This window comes from Gossypium raimondii, chromosome 12 (genome assembly GCF_025698545.1).
Source record: "Gossypium raimondii isolate GPD5lz chromosome 12, ASM2569854v1, whole genome shotgun sequence".
NCBI classification, from domain to species: Eukaryota; Viridiplantae; Streptophyta; class Magnoliopsida; order Malvales; family Malvaceae; genus Gossypium; species Gossypium raimondii.
In genome coordinates this window covers 43,951,167-43,969,394 of record NC_068576.1, presented here as the reverse complement: position 1 = coordinate 43,969,394, position 18,228 = coordinate 43,951,167, and the positions used below count along the sequence as shown (strand labels likewise).

The following is an 18,228-nucleotide window of genomic DNA, read 5'->3' as shown; positions in this document are numbered from 1 at the left end:
TAATGGTGCACAGTAGCCTATTTAATATGTTAGTCGAGCATTGCAGAACATTTAGTGAGTTTAGGCTCACTTATCAATCGTAACGAGCCATCAAGGTTCAGGAACTAGTAGATTTTGTCATTGAATGTACTTTCTTGGAAAAACGCCACCACAACAGAACAATTCACAGTGTTAGGAATAATGAGTCAGCAACAGAAGTCAGTTAGAATAGTTAATAGTTAGTTGATCAGTTAGTATTTACAGTTAGTTCAGTTGTATTCTCCAACACTGTATTAAATACTGCATGGTTTCTCATTAATGAATATGAAAGGAATATTTTCTAATATGATCTTAATATGGTATCAGAGCTAGAAATTCTCTTGGGGTAGCTTGCTAGTTTTTCTTTCTTGTTTTCTCATGGCAGATGAGACAATGCCTACTGGTGGTACACCTCGTCATTCCTCTAATGTTGAAGGAGCAGATAATGCACAAGGGTTTAATAGCATGACATTTGCAAGAATTTGCTATCTGTTGGTCAATTTGCCAGGGATAATGCTGTATATTTTGAATTTCATCCATTGTTTTATTTTGTGAAGGATATTCTAACCAGGAGGACACTACTAGTGGGTCGCATGCATGATGGTTTCTACAAGTTTGACACTTCTCGGGTGCTCTCAAATAGTGGTAGTTTGTCGAGTCAGTCTCGTGTGCCGGAGTTATATGCAGCTCAAAGTCTGTCTTCACTTACAGTATGGCACAATTGACTAGGACACCCTTGTAACAATGTTCTTATGGATATTTTGCGTACTTGTAATGTTTCTTTTCCACGAAGTGATCTGTGGTTTTATTGTTTAGCTTGTCAGTTAGGCAAAACACATAAACTGCCTTTTCACCCATCGACAACCTTATATTCGTTACCTTTTGATTTAGTGGAATCGGATGTTTAGGGTCCTACTCATATAAAATCGAATGGTTGTGCTTATTATGTTTCTTTTGTGGATATGCATAGTAGATACACTTGGGTATATTTCGTCCAATCCAAAGTCTTCAAGTGTTTTTTTATGCTTCATTCCATGGTTCAAGTTCAATTTGGCTGCTCTATTAAATGACTACAAATCGATTATGGAGGTGAGTATCGGTCCGTATCCAAGGAATTGTCTCGGCTTGGTATTCAACATCGAGTTACTTGCCCTCACACTTCTGAGCAGAATGGGGTAGTCGAAAGAAAGCATAGACACATCGTTGACATGGGGCTAACACTTCTTGCGCAGGCTTCATTACCATTGACTTTCTGGTCTCATGCGTTTGCTCATGCTGTTCACTTGATAAACAGACTTCCCACTCCTGTTCTTTAGAAGAAAAGTCTATATGAGGTACTGTACAAGACTCAGCCTATATATTCTCATCTTAAAGTTTTTGGTTGTGCTTGTTTTCCCAATTTAAAGCCATATTAGAATCACAAGCTACAATTTCGATCTCGACAGTGTGTTTTTCTTGGAGTTGCTACAAGTCATAAAGAACTTTTTCCATTTCGAATTGGAGTTTTCTTTCACTCTAAGTCTGTGCAAGCTGATTTTTTTTATCACAAGTCTATTCTTCCTATGGTGGTTGATATAGGGTCTTCTTCTTCTAATTCTCCAATCTTCGATCATGGTGTTTCCTCTCCTATGGAATTGTTTAGTAGGCAGTCAGCACCATCACATGAGACTGGGTGTTCACCAACAATAGGTTCTGCAGCTCTTCAATTTACTTCTCTTGGCCAGCAGTCAACACCATCGAATGAGACTGGGTGTGCATCATCAAATGATACTTCAGCTGCAGTTCTTCAATCTTCTTCTCTTGGACAGACTATTATGCCTATGAATGTTCATTCAATGCAAACTCGATCCAAAAGTGGGATCTTCAAACCTAAGGTGTTTGCCACAGTTCTAACAGAAAATGAGCCTGCCTCTATTCTTGAAGCTTTTCAAAGTCCTGTATGGTCAGCTGCAGCTCACACTGAATATCAGGCTTTGATTGTGAATCATACCTGGGATCTTGTTCCATTACCTGAAGGGCGTAGAGCTGTAGGATACAAGTGGATTTTCAAAGTCAAACGACATGCGGATGGATCTGTTGCTTGGTATAAAGGTAGGTTGGTTGTCAAAGGCTATCTTCAGGAGGCTGGGGTTGATTTTCAAGAGACTTTCAGTCTGGTTGTCAAGCTAACAACCATTCGGGTAGTCCTAGCCTTAGCAGTCTCTATGGGCTGGTCTCTTTGCCAAGTTGATATAAATAATGCTTTCCTCAATGGAGATTTGCAAGAAGAAATATACATGTTACAACCACCAAGGTTTGAACAACAAGGTCCTAGTGGTCAACAGTTGGTCTGTCGACTGAAGAAGGTGCTCTATGGGCTTAAGCAGGCACTACGAGCATGGTTTCACAAACTCAGAAGTTTCTTTGAAAATACGCAGTTTGCTAGTTCAAAAGTTGATAATTCTCTATTTGTTCGTCGATCAGGGTCTCAACTCCTATATGTTCTTGTCTATGTCGACGACATAATTGTGACTCGGACGAATTCACAAGAAATAGACAGCTTTGTTAAACAACTTGGTATTCAATTTTCTCTCAAAGATTTGGGGAGGTTGAGTTACTTCTTAGGCATTGAACTCAACTATACTATGGATGGGGTTTTCCTCAATCAAAGAAAATATGTACTTGATCTTCTTGCGCGTGCGTCTATAGACAGATCAAATGGTTCGCCAACACCTATGACAACAACTTGCTATTTGACAGCTAATGAAGGTAATCCTATTGAAGATACACAACTATAGAGGAGCTTAGTTGGTGCATTGCAGTATGTAGTCATAACCAGGCCGGATATAGCATTCTTTGTTAATAAAGTATGTCAATACATGCATAAACCATTAGATTAGCACTTTAAAGCTATTAAACGAATTTTGCGATATTTGAAAGGGACCTTGGACCATGGTATCAAGTTTACTCGGAGTTCAAAACTTTTTCTTGAAGGGTTCTCTGATGCAAGCTGGGGAGCTGACAGCGATGATCGTCGTTCCACATTTGGTTATTGTGTTTTTCTTGGAGGAAGTCCTATTTCCTAGGGTTCGAGAAAGCAACAGGTTGTCTCACGTTCTACAGCAGAGGCAGAGTATCGCAGCCTTGCTCATGTCACTACTGAAATGATTTGGATTCAGTCTCTTTTGTCTGAGTTAGGTGTCACTCCTAAGGGCAAATCATTGGTCTGGTGTGATAGCTCAGCTGTTGTGGCAGTTGATGGGAATCCGGTAATGCATTCAAAGTTCAAACATGTTGAACTAGATCCGTTTTTCATCCGAGAGAAGGTTGCTCAAGGACCATTTCAAGTTGGACATGTTCCAAGTCATGACCAGGTTGCAGATGTGTTGACAAAACCATTATCTGCAGAATTATTTCATAAGTTTTGAACTCGACTTAAGGTTGTTCCTCGCAATGACGAGGAGAGAAGGTTGAGTAGTACGAGGAATGTTAGGAATAATGAGTTAGCAACAGAAGTCAATTAGAATAGTTAATAGTTAGTTGATCAATTAGTAGTTACAGTTAGTTCAGTTGTATTCTCCAGCACTGTATTAAATATTGCATGGTTTCTCATTAATGAATATGAAAGGAATATTTTTTGGTATGATCTTAATACACAGCAACTGCCATTTTCGTGCCTATTTTAAGTGATTCCGTAAATCCCTCTACAGATACTTGCATACTCTACACAGATGGATCATCCGTTAAAAAGAGTATTGGAATAGTGTTGATCGACCCAATAGGTCACGAGTGGCATTATTATCTAATCCTTTCCTTCCCAGCAACAAATAGCGTTGCAGAATATGGAACACTTTTAGCTAGATTGGAGTTAGCTCATGCCCTAAAAGCTCAGCACTGGGATGTGTTCGTTGATTCACAACTTTGTGGCAAGTGAGCCACAGAGTTGGCAAATGAGTGTCTTATAAATGTATGCCTTTCTTGAAACGACGATTGTTTAAATGAATGCAGAGGGCCTCACGAATGAAGCATATAATTGTAATGCAACTACATGACTTGGGCAGATGGCACTTCCTTACTGTCTTTCTATAATTTTGCAACTCACAGCATCAATGGAAATTAACGCCTAACTTTCCTTTCATCATGGCACATTCCCTCTAAAACTAATGCACTTAATGCCTTAAAAAAGATGTCACCTTTCCTCGACATTCCAGAATAAACAGTTATTGTTTGTCTTTCACAAGCCACTTTGAAAGCAGCTACAAACTAACTGGTTAAGGAGACTATTGTTAATACCCAAAACACACAAGCTTAGACCCAAAAACAATACATACGTGCTCATGCCCACACAAGCATAACAGCTCAACTAATGAGCAGGTTTTCCAATCACTAAAAACCCACAAAGGTGTCTTACCTACACAGCTCAAAATGTCTCACGCAAAACATCCTCCTTGTGCCTTCATGTAGGAGCAAGAAGCTTTTATAAATTTCCAGCAAATCAAGTTATTAAAACACAATAAGGTAGGAATCTAAAAATCCAGAATATGCGACAAAGAGCTCAGGTACAAATGGTTGAATCTTGGCACTAGCCCGAGCAGCTCTAGAGAGGTATCACATAGCCTATAAATATTTAGTTTCACCACGTTGACCAGGTACGCTGAATACCCCTTCCATAAACTTTTCTTTTGTTATATTTTGTTGACTTAGACAAATTTTCCATCTTGCAAATCACTAACAGCTCACCTTTGACCTATCTTTCACCCAACCCTCAAAATTGACATCACCAATATTCAATGAAATAATAATTGATGTTTGTTGACTGGATTGGATAAAAAAATTATTAATCGAATAAATAGATTTCCTTGTAGCGTATCATCAAAATACCAAGTATGAAATTCAACATATGAATAGAAATGGAGTGTAAAACAAAGAAGCAAAAGGTCAACAATTATTGAAATAGTCTTCAGATGGTTTATGTAATTGTCATCTTTGTGGAGTTACGTAATCAGCATCCCTTTGTATGACTCATCTCCACTTAACCTTGTAAGTAATTTGGGCTTGAAAGGAAGGCCTTGGCTCAAGGCTTCACTTCTGTTGTATGTTTCATCTCCACATAGCCTTTAAGTAGTTTGGGCTAGAAAGGAAGGCTTCACTTAAGTGGCAGGTAAAAAAAAGTTCTTTCTTTTTTATTATAAAAAAACACGCAAAAAAAAAAAGTTTCTTTGAACCTAAGTAGTGGCTTTTATCAACTTGGGTTTGATTTTGTTTTAATGGAAATCTAGATTTGATTTCTCAAGAAAAAAAAAAGATAAAGAATGGTAGTGGATTTAATTTTTTTAATATTTTCATCATAATTTTAAGATTTAAAAATAGCACTATTGTTAATTTTTTAAAAATATTAAAATAATATTTTAGTTATCGTTTAAGGATTAAATTAGTTATTAACTCTTTAAAGTAATGTGTTAGGTCATCTCCTTAACGGAAGTTAACGGATGAGTAACTAAAATGTAATAACTCGATAACATTAGTGACTATTATGTTAATTTTAAAAGTTAAGTGATCAAACGGATGAGTAACTAAAATGTAATAACTGATAACATTAGTGACTATTATGTTAATTAAGTTTAAGGAAAGTTGGCATGGTTTACCCTTCTAATTATTATAATAATCATAATAATCATCTTTGGGACTTTGTTTAGGTTATGAATATTGTAAATTTTAGATAAATATACTTTTTGATATTTGTATTGACTTCAATAATCATTTTGGTATCTATGTTCTTTTTGGTCAAACAGTGCTTATGTTCGGTTTTCATTACACAATAAATACCGAATTAATGGTGCTAATTTTTCTAAGATAGATATACTTTTTGGTACCTATAATTTTTCTTTGATTTTTATTTTGGTACCTATATATTTTTTCAACTTGAAATTTCTGTTACTCAAAATGTTACCTAAAACTAATAGTGTTAACTTTTAATGTTGTCTTGTGAATATTTGATACAAGATGAATTTAAAAGTTTTTCTTTTGTTTAAAGTTACATAATTACCTCCAATTATATAGTTAGTAAATGAGTTTTTACTCAAATGCATTTATCTTAAACTCAAGATTTAAACAGAACATTTTCATACACCAAAATTATAACTTTTCTGAATATACATTTAAAAATAGTTGCCGAACATGTTAAAAATAAAATATTTTTTAATAAACATGAAATCGTATTGGCATTCGAATGTTCTTTTGAATGAAATCTATTTTTCATCAATTTTAAAATCATTTTCTTTAAACAAAATATACTCTAATATTTTTAGATAATATTATATTTTATGTAAATATAAATATTATTTTTACAAAGTATACTTTTATAGAAAAAAATATTTTTACATGAAGATAAAAAGAATTATAAGTTTTACATAAAATAAATTTTTTATAATTTTACAATTTTATTTTGATAATTTTTCATCATTGTCACGTGTCAAATGCTCATTAGACCACATAGAAAAAATTAACATTGTTAGTTTCGGGTACCATTTTGTATAATGGAAACCAAACATACGTACCAATTTGAAAAAAAAAAAACATATGAACCAAAAAGTGTTGAGGCAAAATGATTGAGTTACTGAGTGGCACTCAGCAGTGCCAACTAAAGACTGCTATTGAATTGATTAAAAAAGCTTGTCTTATTTGATTTGACAATTTAATGAAAATTTTTTTTGGATATGTTAATATGTTGTTTTATTGAAAATAATTTGATGCATCTATAGAAATCAATCCTTGACATTTGGAAGATTGGTTTGGATTCGTGTGAATCAATTAACTACTTGGAATGTGAAGATTTGATCGAGGTGGTGTTGTTGATTTTGGAGAGGATATATTCGATTGATTGTTATTGATATAATAGCTATTTTCAAGGAGTTACTTTGTATTAACTTAGATTTTATGTTAGCAAGCCAAAATTTATATATGCTTGGAAGCTTGTCTAGGTTTTGTAATGAGAGCTTATTGAGTGCATTCTAATTTGTTCATTGTGGAACTATTTTGTGAGAAAGTGCAGTTTGAATTGTAAATATTGTTGAGTGTATACCGCTCAAGTTCTCAGGGGAGGTGAATGTTCTAATATTTAAGTACAAAAGTAAGATCTTTATATAAGGGAGTGATAGAGTGTGAATCACCTATTGCATTGTGGATTAAAGATAGTAGAACTACTAATTGTGTTAGGCTTCGTATAGGTAGAGAAATCGAATTGCGTAAACAAACAATTTTCACAATATCAAACCGTAATGACCACTTCAATCTAGTATTTACATTACAATTTTCATATTTAAGCAAAATAATAATTAAAATAAAATAGGATATAAAAATAGTAAAATGTTGTGCAAGACATAAAAATCCAAGCAATAGTATAATATTGAGGAGGCTTATAAAGGTGACGACTTTGTCTTCTTTCTTTCTTTCACATTTCCAGATTTCTTTACACAAAACCCCCACGTGTCGAAATTGAAAAAGGTTCCATGGCGTTTTTCTCTTAGGTTTCCACAACTCTTCCTTTTCTTGTTCTTTCTTCACCTAATAATGCCTTCATCTTAACTTAGAAGTTTTTTTTTGAATTTTTCATCTTATATTTGAGATTCTCTCTTGATAATTTTATTTATTAAAATTATAAAAAATCAAAATATCATTTTAGATTCTTTTTGTTGCATTATAATTAATTTAATTACAAACTAAATTAAAGATTAAATAAGTCTCTATTAATGCATCCATATACGTTTTTTTTATTGAGATAGGAAAATCTAATAGATAATTACCATATAAGGATAATGGAAATGTGGCAGATGAAAGCTTGAGTTAATAATAAGGAGAGGTCCAAGGAGCTTTAAGATTTTATGTTCAATGTTCATTATGTGAGGTTTGGGAAATCCAATTAATTCCCGAGTAAAGCTTACAATATAGGACATATCTTTTCTATGAGATTTCTTAATATAATATAATATTTACATCTATTTAGCATATTGTTGAGCAAAATGTGTGCCACAATGGTGTACATGAGTTTGCCCGCTTCTTTAAAGCCCATGAGTTTTAGCGGCCACCTTAAATGGACAAGATTTTGTGATTTATCAGGCATTAGGAGACCCCTGATGATCGTAAGGATGTACGCCCAAGAGTTTTGTTCTCTTTCAACTTCACTCAATTTCGCATTGAGCCCACCAAAATTTCTTTTCAACCAATTCATATCTATTCGGGTTTCATCAATCGTGTCTAGAACCCTCCCTAAAAGTTTTTTGCATACATCTCTTCAATTGGCTGCGACAACTGACCCAGTCACTATTGGCCAATCCACCGGTAACTTGAGTTGTAAGTACATGTCCTCGAGTGTGATAGTACACTCGCCGCATGGAAGATGAAATGTGTGCGTTTAGGGTTTCTATATTTCCACCAACATGCTTACAAGTGTGGCATCCAATTTACATTCCTACTCATACGGGCCACGTGTAAAAATCACACATCTCTCAAATATGGTTTGATTAAAGACGAATATATGTTTCCAAAATCTGATCTTCCAATTATATATATATATATATATATATAATACAAAATATTAAATTTCAATATAACAACAAAATATTTAAATTAAATTAGATTAAATATAAATAAATTCTTACCATTTATAATTGATCGACCAAATGTGCTCACCATCCAAATGAATTAGAGATTTTGCCATTACTAATATAAATACAAAATAAATTGTAATACAAAATTAATTTTAAAAACCTTAATACAATTTTAATAATAAAATTGATTGAAAAATTAGAAGGAAATTGAGAGAAATTTGGGAGAGATTTAAGAATGGGAGAGAAAGATTAGTTGAGATTGATTTGAAAAATGAATGGAATTAGAGATTTAAAAATAGCAAAAAAAAAGAGAGTAACCGTTCGATGGGGGGTTAAACGGCTATTGGGGGGGGGGAGTCGTTGGTTATGAAAAAATTTCGGTGTAAATTTTCAAAAAAATCTACTTAAATTTATACTTTTTTAATAAAAAACGGCATTTTTAGATATTTTACCAGAAAAAATAACTTTTAAAAAAGAAAATCTGGAGACGTCCTTAATGTCCAAAGAAGCGAAGGGAAATAAGCAACGTCAGGCAGTCCGCAAGCCCAAGCCCTAGGCTGCCCGGTCAAAATAAAAATCAAAACGCATTGAATACGTGTATAATTTCCACACCACTTCTTTCCTTTATACTCTTCCCACCAAGAAAAACATCTCACAATTTCCTCTTTCCTTCTATCTCTTCCTTCCCTCCCCTACAATCCATCTTTAGACGGTATGGTTCCCATCGTTTTGACCCAGATGGCTACCGGTTTGGGTGTATTGGCCGGGGCCGTGTTTGTCAAATCGGTCATGGACCAGAAACCCATGGCCGGACCGTTTCAGAGATGCCCCACTTGCAACGGCACAGGGCGTGTCTTGTGTATTTGTTCCCGCTGGTCGGATGGCGATGTCGGCTGTCGGACTTGCTCGGGGTCTGGTCGCAGGGCTTGTAGCAGTTGCGGGGGATCAGGTACGGGCCGCCCCATTCCGGTCCAACTCATTGTGCGTCAACCAACCAATCGAAGCTTCTAGTTATCGAGATTTTGCTGTCCTTGAATCACGACAGTCGTAAAAACTCTTAGCTTACTATAAATTTATCTATATATATATATTTTTAGGAATTTTATTGTGTAATATATATATGAGAGTGGAAGAGAGAGATGGGGGAGGTTAGCATCTTAAAATCTTGTATTGCAATCACTCTATTCAGATTCTTATCAAAGTTCAAACTGAATTTATAGCTTGCTTACTTGTATGGTATTTCTTGATGATTTTAACTACGCTTAAGCAAACTAGTTTTTTAATGCAGAATTATAGTGCTTCTTTTTTCAGAAATTAGAGAATTATTTGTAAAGAAATTCATCCTTGGCAAGAATTCGAATTCCATGAGTTATATAAAATGGGTCTTCCTATCAGCATTTGAATTATTAAAAAAATATAGTTGAAAAGTTCTTTTTCTGCTCTTCTTTATATATTGTGAAGTGAAGTTGACGAATTCAAGTGAAGAATGAAAGATTAAGAAGCAAAACTAATGCACCACATTGTGGGATGTTTGCATATTGGAAGTTGTTTCTAAATTTCATTTGGTGGGGAATATAACAATGGACAAGAATGCCAAACTTGTTGCTCTAGTAATCAAGATTTATAGATGTCTACTATTTAAACTATTTGTTTTCTTTTACGGAAGAAAACCTTAATATAAGATTTGTTGCATGGCAACTTAACAGGGCATGCATGATGGCACAGACATTGAAATGGCCTAATAGGCCTAAATCTTAATGCTGAAAAGCTGATGCTTTTGTTGACCAAGTATCCACATAATACAGACTAGCTGAGTGGTCTCAAATATTAGGGAGGGATGCTCATTCACTCCATTTCATCTGATTAGCGGTTAAGTTATAAGTTGTTAAAGAAATAACAGTTGTTTATTATTATTATTAATTTTAAGCAAAGAAAGAGAGGAGACCAAGTCAAGGCAGAGTCCAAGTGCATATAATATGACTGACCTGATTTAGTAAAGGAAGTTTCATAGTGGACTAGGTTTTTGCGACTAAGTCAGATTGCTACTATAATACATGCATCCTAATTTCTTAATATTCTCAGTCACCTTAAGCCCGCTATTTCCTAATCTACTCTTAATAATGGCTACGGTTCTTCTAATATATTATAAATTGAGTCAAATTTAGTTGTGGAATAATTAAAATGTTATTTTTTAATAAATAAATAAATTATAATATAAAAGAATTTTAAGGCTTTTTTTTTGTTAATTGAGTTTTAGGTTAGTAGACATCAATATTTTTATTAAAGTAAGAGGACGTGGATTGAAACACGTCTAATCTTTTATTTAATAGTGAGAAAGGAATCTAGTTCTACACATTGTATAAAAAAATACTACCGTCATGTCCCTGTATGCATGTATGTACGTAGGTATGAATGAAGGAAAGAAAAGCTGATTTATTTACCAGCATTTGTTGGGCTTTGGAGTTCATAAATGTTGATTAACCTGAATAAATAAAATTCATTGCATCTAATTCCACACAAATATTTGTACATCACTATAACATCTACAATACAAACAGAGGCATTACAGTTTCTACTAATACAAACATTCCCCCACAACATTACAAGTCTTCCGCTCTTCTTCCAACGTATGGAATGGTATGATCATCATTGTCATCCCAACATTTTAATCGCTCTTAAAGGTTGTCTCTTAATTCTGTCTCACTTGGGAGTGAAAGCCTGACATGGACAACCAACACCAGTTAGTCCGACCCTTAGGAAGACAACAAATTTGATTCAAAGTAAAGGTGTTTTTTGACAGCATCTATATATGGCATTAAAATTTTAACTCCTAAAGCTTTAACCTCTGAATCAAAAACATAACCAAATAGAATATACTTGAATAATAATTCAACCAAAACCGATTCAAATTGAATAATCTATCCAAACTGAAACTAAACACTACAAATGGAATTGGTTTTTGAGGGGATGAACTTACAGCAAAAATGGTGGCGTGACCAGGATCGGCGAGGTGGTCGAAAAGGTTGTCAATGGGTCCAGTGCCAGTATAGATGTGTTGGAACCAAGCACCCATTACCGCCAACATAGCCAATCGACCATTCTTGATCTCTTTAGTCCTCAATTCCTTGATCTTCTCAGGGGAGCCAGTTCCCCAACCAAGAGGGTCGAACCACAGCCCACCAGGGTACCCAACATCGGTGCCCGTGAGCTTGTTGTTAGGGAAGATGGGGTCGGTGTTTACGCACCCAGGCTTGAGAATGTCAGCCCATCTTCTCCCTTCTGCCCACCCGATGAAAATAAGCTCAACGATGAAGAGGGTGGTGGTGTCAGTGAAGTATTCCTCGGTTCCAGCAGAGTACCATGATGGAGTGTTTAAAATGCCAATTTTGGTTAGGAACTCTGGGATGAAAATCCCAGCGGCTCCTAACATTGCCCATCTGCAATGGACGAGCTCTGCCTGTACGTTCCATCTCAAGGTCTCAGGGTCTGATCCTGTTAAAAATAAAAAATAAAATTCAACCCTATATTACACACACACACACACAGAAAAAAAAAAGATTTTAACTTTGTGAGGTACTTGATTCAATTCAATGGATGAAACATGATTATACCAAGGCCTAGAGGATCAAAACCGAAGTCTCCAGGGAGGCTGCCATCGAGCCATGGAGGAGGAGTACTGCCTGGGAACCAAAGAGGTCGGTCGGGGTCAGCCACTGCACACACCGGAACTGTTCGGGCTGCTGCTGGTTTTGTGTACTTTTTGACTGATCGAAGTTTCTTCCCTGTAAGGAAAGAAGCCTTTGTTGTCCTCACTACTGATCCACTCCTCTGGGAACTGTAAACATTTCTTACACATCATAACCTGATCGCCTCAACTATTATTTCTAGTTTTTGTTTACACCATTTTAACCAAAGAATTCTATCACATGTAAATAGCTGGAAAATTCCTATCCGATCAGTGTAGCATGATCACTTATAAATGGTTAACTACCAGTTCATCATTTCTAATACACTTACATGTGCAGACATTTAGCATGGTTAACTATGTTACTATTTTTCTTCTGACATTCATGTCGGCACATAATTAGATATCCCCACACTCACTTTCATTCTGAATAACATAGGTTTATATTGTTCGAAAATAGGTTGATAATAATAAGGGAAAGAGAGCTTGCCTGGGGGATGAGATGGCAACGGCTGCAATGGCAGAAGAAGCACAAACAGAGGCCATTTTGCCTACAATGAGGTGGGGGAATTGAGGGGGTTTTTGTGGCAGACAAGGATATTAAAATCTGTTAATGTATTCCAGGGGGTTTATCATAATGGATAGGAGAGTGGATGCCCAATTGGCCAGTGCTTTGCCATGTGGCAACCAGAATCTGATATCAAAGCCCCTTTGCCTCCACTTGTTGTGCTTATTGGGAGCAAAAATCTCAAACTTGGTGGCTCACATTGCATGTTTGTGTGGCTCTTAAATCTAACAAAAATCCATGCCAATGTACCTTAGGCTGGTTTCATTGTCCTAAACGATAACACTACCCCCATGTTTGATATTAGAATCGTTGGGTACTAGTTATATGTCATCCAGGGAAATGGCTTTTCCTTAAACAAAGGTGGGATGTCAGAAAACTTTACAATTGTTTAAATCTTTGAATTGAGAACTTTACAAGTGTTTAGTTTTATTTAATTGAAATTCAATTAATCAAACTCTACCTTCTAGATCGATATGAACGGTAATATGAAGCAAGTCAAACAAAGGGCATGTACACTCTTCATTTGTGACCTGTTTTTTTTTTTTAAATGACAAAAAGCTGTGGCTTTAAAATTAACCTGTCCTGCTTATGATCTCTATATAATAGGTTGTGACCCAACTTTTAGAACCCAAACAGTCCATACTCTAATCCTAAAAGCACAAGCTAGAGTGCAGTTGGGCTAGGTAGGCCGCCTTGCTTTTCTCAGTCAATGGACTTACTTTTCAGCCTTTTTTTCAGGCCTCACAATCTCCATTTAAAATTACCCTCAACCATTGATCAAAAACGAAAAATCAACCCAGTTGACAACCAAAAATCTGGTTAGCTAAATCCTTTACGTTTCATTATTATCCATATCACCTATTTCTATGGTAAAGAAAAAGATGTAATGATCCTTAATTGTTTGGTAAGAAAAGAAAGTTAAAAAATAAAAAATCAGCATGCCAGTAAGGCACAGATTGGATCTTATCTGCACGTCTTTGGGCAAAATCATAACCCCCCAATTGGTGTAGATTGAAATATAGATAAAGTTAAGGCCCACAGCCACATATTCTCTGTGTCTCCATCAATCAACTTGCTTGTTGCCTTCTATACCCCCTAAAACACTATTCCTTTTTCTTCCTTGGAAAATCTCTTTGAAAATCTTGTGCAATCTCCCAAAAGTACAAATCCCATCAATTTTATACCATCTCAACTTTAAAGGTTCACCAAATTCCAAATTTCACGTCATATTAGAATTCAATCGGTGCATCCAAATTAATTTAAACAACCATTTTTAAAAAATATCTATTAAATTTAAAATTCGAATCTCTCTGCAATTACTTGGAATAATGAAATGATATTGAAATCTATATGTAATCAACATAATCATCGGCAATTTGCAACCCCACAAGGTTAACCGACCAGGTATTAGAAGTTTGGTAGACTTACCAGCATCTAAGTGGCCACACTTTTCCCATCTGCTTGACGAACAGTTAGGGGGGTTCCTTTTATTCACATGAGGATGGCTGACCCAAAGAGTATGTGAATGTGTTATAGCTCTTTTTAAGGAAGTAAACGTGATTATTCAGCATTCAAATAACTCCAAAATGTAATTAGTAATTGTTTGAGATCTACCAACAATATCAAAGCATGTTTGATTGGAACAGGAAATCCCTTCACTGAGGGAACACGGCTTTCATGCCCTTCTTTTTACTTAAAGGCAGCCATGTGCTGTCTATTACTACTACTAATTATATATATGATCAGATTTGGGGTCCTTTAGATTCCCTACGACTCACAAAAATTAAAATATGAAAAACTCTAATATTCAATTTGGATTTCGTTTCAATTTTATTTTAGTTTGAATTTATATTATTTAATTATATTTAGTTAATTTTTTAATTCAGATAAGTTGTGATAAAACTACAAGAATACACATTAATTATGACCTTTTTTTATAAAAAAAAAATTGAATCATTATTATCCATAAATTACTGATGGCACAATATTTGGTCACAATCCTTACATCCTTAAGCATCATTGAGAAGTGTGGGAGAAAGGAACAAGAGTCATTGTTAAAAGATAGTACATAATAGCACATTTGATTGTTAGAATGAACTTTGCCAAACCCTCGAGAAAGTGGGATTATTGTTGTGTCGGATTCCTTGGCCCCAAAATTGATAATGTTTCTTCATCAGCCTGTGTTTTGTAGCATTCATATTTTCACATGCTAGCTAGCAGTAGCAGACCATTTTTACAGATAAAGACGTAGAAATGATTATTATTATTTTCAATCGAAAGCCATTAGTGACCAATTATGCAGCTTGATGAGTGTTTGCAAGAGCCACCGTGGGATCTTTTGCCACACTTAGACAACAACATGCAACCTCCCCTAACGGCACGTTGTGGTGGGCATCGCGGTCACCTACTAACTATATTTCAACCCCAACTTTTATAGATCACCCTCAAATTTCTCTAACATTCAACTTAAAATTAGTTGATAATTGTTATAGAAATCCAACTTAAATATATCACCATAGACAATCAATGATATAACCTATGTGATATAATTACAATCAAGTGAAGGTAGAAAATTTTATCACGTAATAAACTTGAATGACTATATTAAGATAGAATAATATGCAATAACAAGAAAATACAAGGCATAATGTTAAATTTAGACATTAATATTTATATTTTTTGTTAATTTGAATTTTTTTAAAGATAAATTTAATGATTAACCTTTCAAAAAGAGTTAATTTTTTTAAATAAAAATTCTGACTAAAACATTATTATTTTTTAAACGATGTTGGCATAGCAACCTGCATGATAGTCCACGTGTAATTCATGTTGACATGACACTATTTGTTTTATTTGCCATATCAACAATTAATTTAAAATTAAAAAGTATATAAAAGTTCAGGAAAATAGCATGAGATACATGTGATATGCCATGCAAGCTACCATGTTTAAAAATATAACGTTTTAGTCAGTATTTTCTATTAAAAAAATAATTCAACTCTTTTGAAAGATTCTTTTCTATTTTTTTTCTCCAAGCCGTTTGTTTCTTATCTTTAGTTTTGCCCAGCGGTGGTGCCAGCCTCCAGGCTGGCTATCGCCTACTTTTTTCTCCCTCCCACCAACCCTTTATTTCTTTCTTCTTCTCATTTACTCCACATCTTTTCTCTCTTTTCAGTTTGCAGATCTATTTTGTGGGTACTTTATTGTCTTCACAAGTTGTGATGGACAGATGACGATGCCTGTCGTTTGCTAAAACTCCACTGGCTACTAGTAATTTTTCTTGAAAAGTGGATGGCTCTTCTTCAAGTTCTTAATATGTTTCTGTTTTGAGAGTATTTCAGAATAATAAATGACTTCACGAGTCGATTTGGACCCATGTTGTCTTGAGGTTTATATGTTTTTTTGTTTGTTTTTCCATTGTTTAATAAGTTTTTAGTTTTAGAAGTTTTTGTCTGCTTTTGTAGCACATTTTTTGTTCTTACTTATGCAGGTAACCTTAATTTTACTAGTGATTTTAGGGATGATTTTGTTGTCGTCCTCTCTAGTTTGGTGAATACTCGATTCTTTTGTCTATTTTTGCTCGCCGCTTTGGACCATCCAAGGTTAATTTTCATATCGTATTAAGAGCTTGCAATCACTTCAGATATGTCGTCTTGAGTTGTGGCAAAGTCGATTGTCAACGTGTCATGATGCTCTATTGATGCTGAGGCTAAAGCCTTTATTGTGTTGATAGAGCTTGCTCTTCACCATCAAATGTAACAGCCTAATTTTTAGTGGTGTCGGAAACAGTGATTTGAGATCACTAAATCTGACTAGTGAGTCTTCAAAATTAATAAATTAATAATTATGGGTCAAGTGTGAATTTAGAAGAATTTTTGAATTAGTGAATTTTGTGATTTAGTGAATTTTTGCGATTTAAAAAGAATTTAATAGGTAAATTGGGTCTAAAACGAGGTTTCGCGACTTCGAATTCATAAGCAAGCCATAAATATTTTTAAAAATATTTATGGAGTGTCATTGAGTTAGTATAAAAGTTTTGTTAGAAAATTATAACGTTTGGATAGTCAATTAATTAAAAAAGACTAAATTGAGAATAGTGCAAAATTTGTTAAAATTGTGATTAAATAGCTTAAGTGACTAATAAGGAGGGATTTAAAAGGCAATTAGGCCCAAATTATATGGGCTGGACGGTTGGGCAAGAAAAATCAGCAGCAAGTAAGGAGAAATAAGGGCAAAATTAGAAATTTTACAAATTAAATATATAAAACAAAGATAAAAGTGAAAAATCTAGAGATCTCTTCATAATTTATCAGCAAAAACGCCATAGGAGGTCTGAAACAAGCTGGTTTTTCATATTTTTACACCATGTGAGTTCAATTCTTGCTTTTTCTTTGAAATTTTCATGTTTTGTGACTTTTACAACTAGGTCCAACTATTGAATTCATTAGTTTTTGATTCCATGGGTGATTTTGTAAGTTACTATGAATAAGTTCTGGAATTTTATGATGAATTAATATATATTTAAAGTTTTAATTTCATTATATTATGATTTTATTAAGTGATTTTAGTAGAAAATGATTTTTAGGACCTAATTGTGAAAAAGTTAGGAATTGGGGTTTTGTACTAAAATTATGAATATCAAATGCTTTTCAGTAGTCTAAAATGGTTGGATAAGGTGTTAATTGAGAAAATTTTGATCAATTGAAGGGTTAATTAAGTAGGGACCAAATTGTAAAAATTGTAAATTTTGGAGGTAAAAGTGTAATTTAAAAAATTGAAAGGCATAAATTGTGAAGTAAATTAGTATTGAATTAGATGCTAATGAATGAAAAAAATTATATTATAGATCGGGAATCCGAAGATAAATGCGGAAAAGAGAAAGTATCGAGCTAGTTTCTGAACTTTTACAACTTTTACAAATCGGCCCAGGTAAGTTCATATGGCTGAATTTTTATGATTAATTGTTAATGTGGAAATGATATATTGTATAAATTCGTATATTGTTACTGAATTATGATTATGGTAAAAATGAGAAGGAGATGAGATTGTTAGTTCAAATTAAGGGATACGCAGGATTGAGTACACATGTTTGACAACCAACGACGAATTGACGGATAAGTCCATGGAGGATCCATGGCAAAGTGTGAAAAGTAGGTATGGTGTTTCGGTGAAGAAAACCATGCTAAGTTGTAAAAAGTAGGTATGGTGTTTCGGTGAAGAAAACCATACTGAGTTATGAAAAGTAGGTATGGTGTTTCATTGAAGAAAACCATACTGAGTTGTGAAAAGTAGGTATGGTATTTTCGTGAAGAAAACCATATTGAGTTATAGCAATGTGAAATATTCAAGCAAATTGTGACACCGAGCAAACG

General features: G+C 34.4%; 2 protein-coding genes across 2 annotated transcripts; one reads left to right on the top strand and one right to left on the bottom strand.

Moving 5' to 3' along the window:
- The first annotated feature begins 9,212 nt into the window (after positions 1-9,212).
- On the top strand, positions 9,213-9,831 carry LOC105764341 (uncharacterized). The gene has a single exon (XM_012582874.2). The coding sequence runs from the start codon at positions 9,318-9,320 to the stop codon at positions 9,612-9,614; it is 297 nt and encodes a 98-aa protein (XP_012438328.1). The 5' UTR covers positions 9,213-9,317; the 3' UTR covers positions 9,615-9,831.
- A 1,235-nt stretch (positions 9,832-11,066) lies between these two features.
- On the bottom strand, positions 11,067-12,944 carry LOC105764340 (chlorophyll a-b binding protein 7, chloroplastic). Its single transcript, XM_012582873.2, has 4 exons — positions 12,779-12,944; positions 12,215-12,438; positions 11,581-12,095; positions 11,067-11,321 (listed from the first exon to the last, which is right to left on the bottom strand). The coding sequence occupies exons 1-4, from the start codon at positions 12,832-12,834 to the stop codon at positions 11,304-11,306; spliced, it is 813 nt and encodes a 270-aa protein (XP_012438327.1). The 5' UTR covers positions 12,835-12,944; the 3' UTR covers positions 11,067-11,303.
- Between the last annotated feature and the right edge of the window lie 5,284 nt (positions 12,945-18,228).

Excerpts from the sequence above, each read along its gene's own strand:
- LOC105764340 (XM_012582873.2), bottom strand. The coding sequence starts at position 12,834 with ATGGCCTCTGTTTGTGCTTCTTCTGCCATTGCAGCCGTTGCCATCTCA. Across the intron at positions 12,439-12,778 it reads GTTGCCATCTCATCCCCCAG|TTCCCAGAGGAGTGGATCAG; the intron begins GCAAGCTCTCTT and ends AAATGTTTACAG. Across the intron at positions 12,096-12,214 it reads TTTTGATCCTCTAGGCCTTG|GATCAGACCCTGAGACCTTG; the intron begins GTATAATCATGT and ends TATTTTTAACAG.
- LOC105764341 (XM_012582874.2), top strand. The coding sequence starts at position 9,318 with ATGGTTCCCATCGTTTTGACCCAGATGGCTACCGGTTTGGGTGTATTG.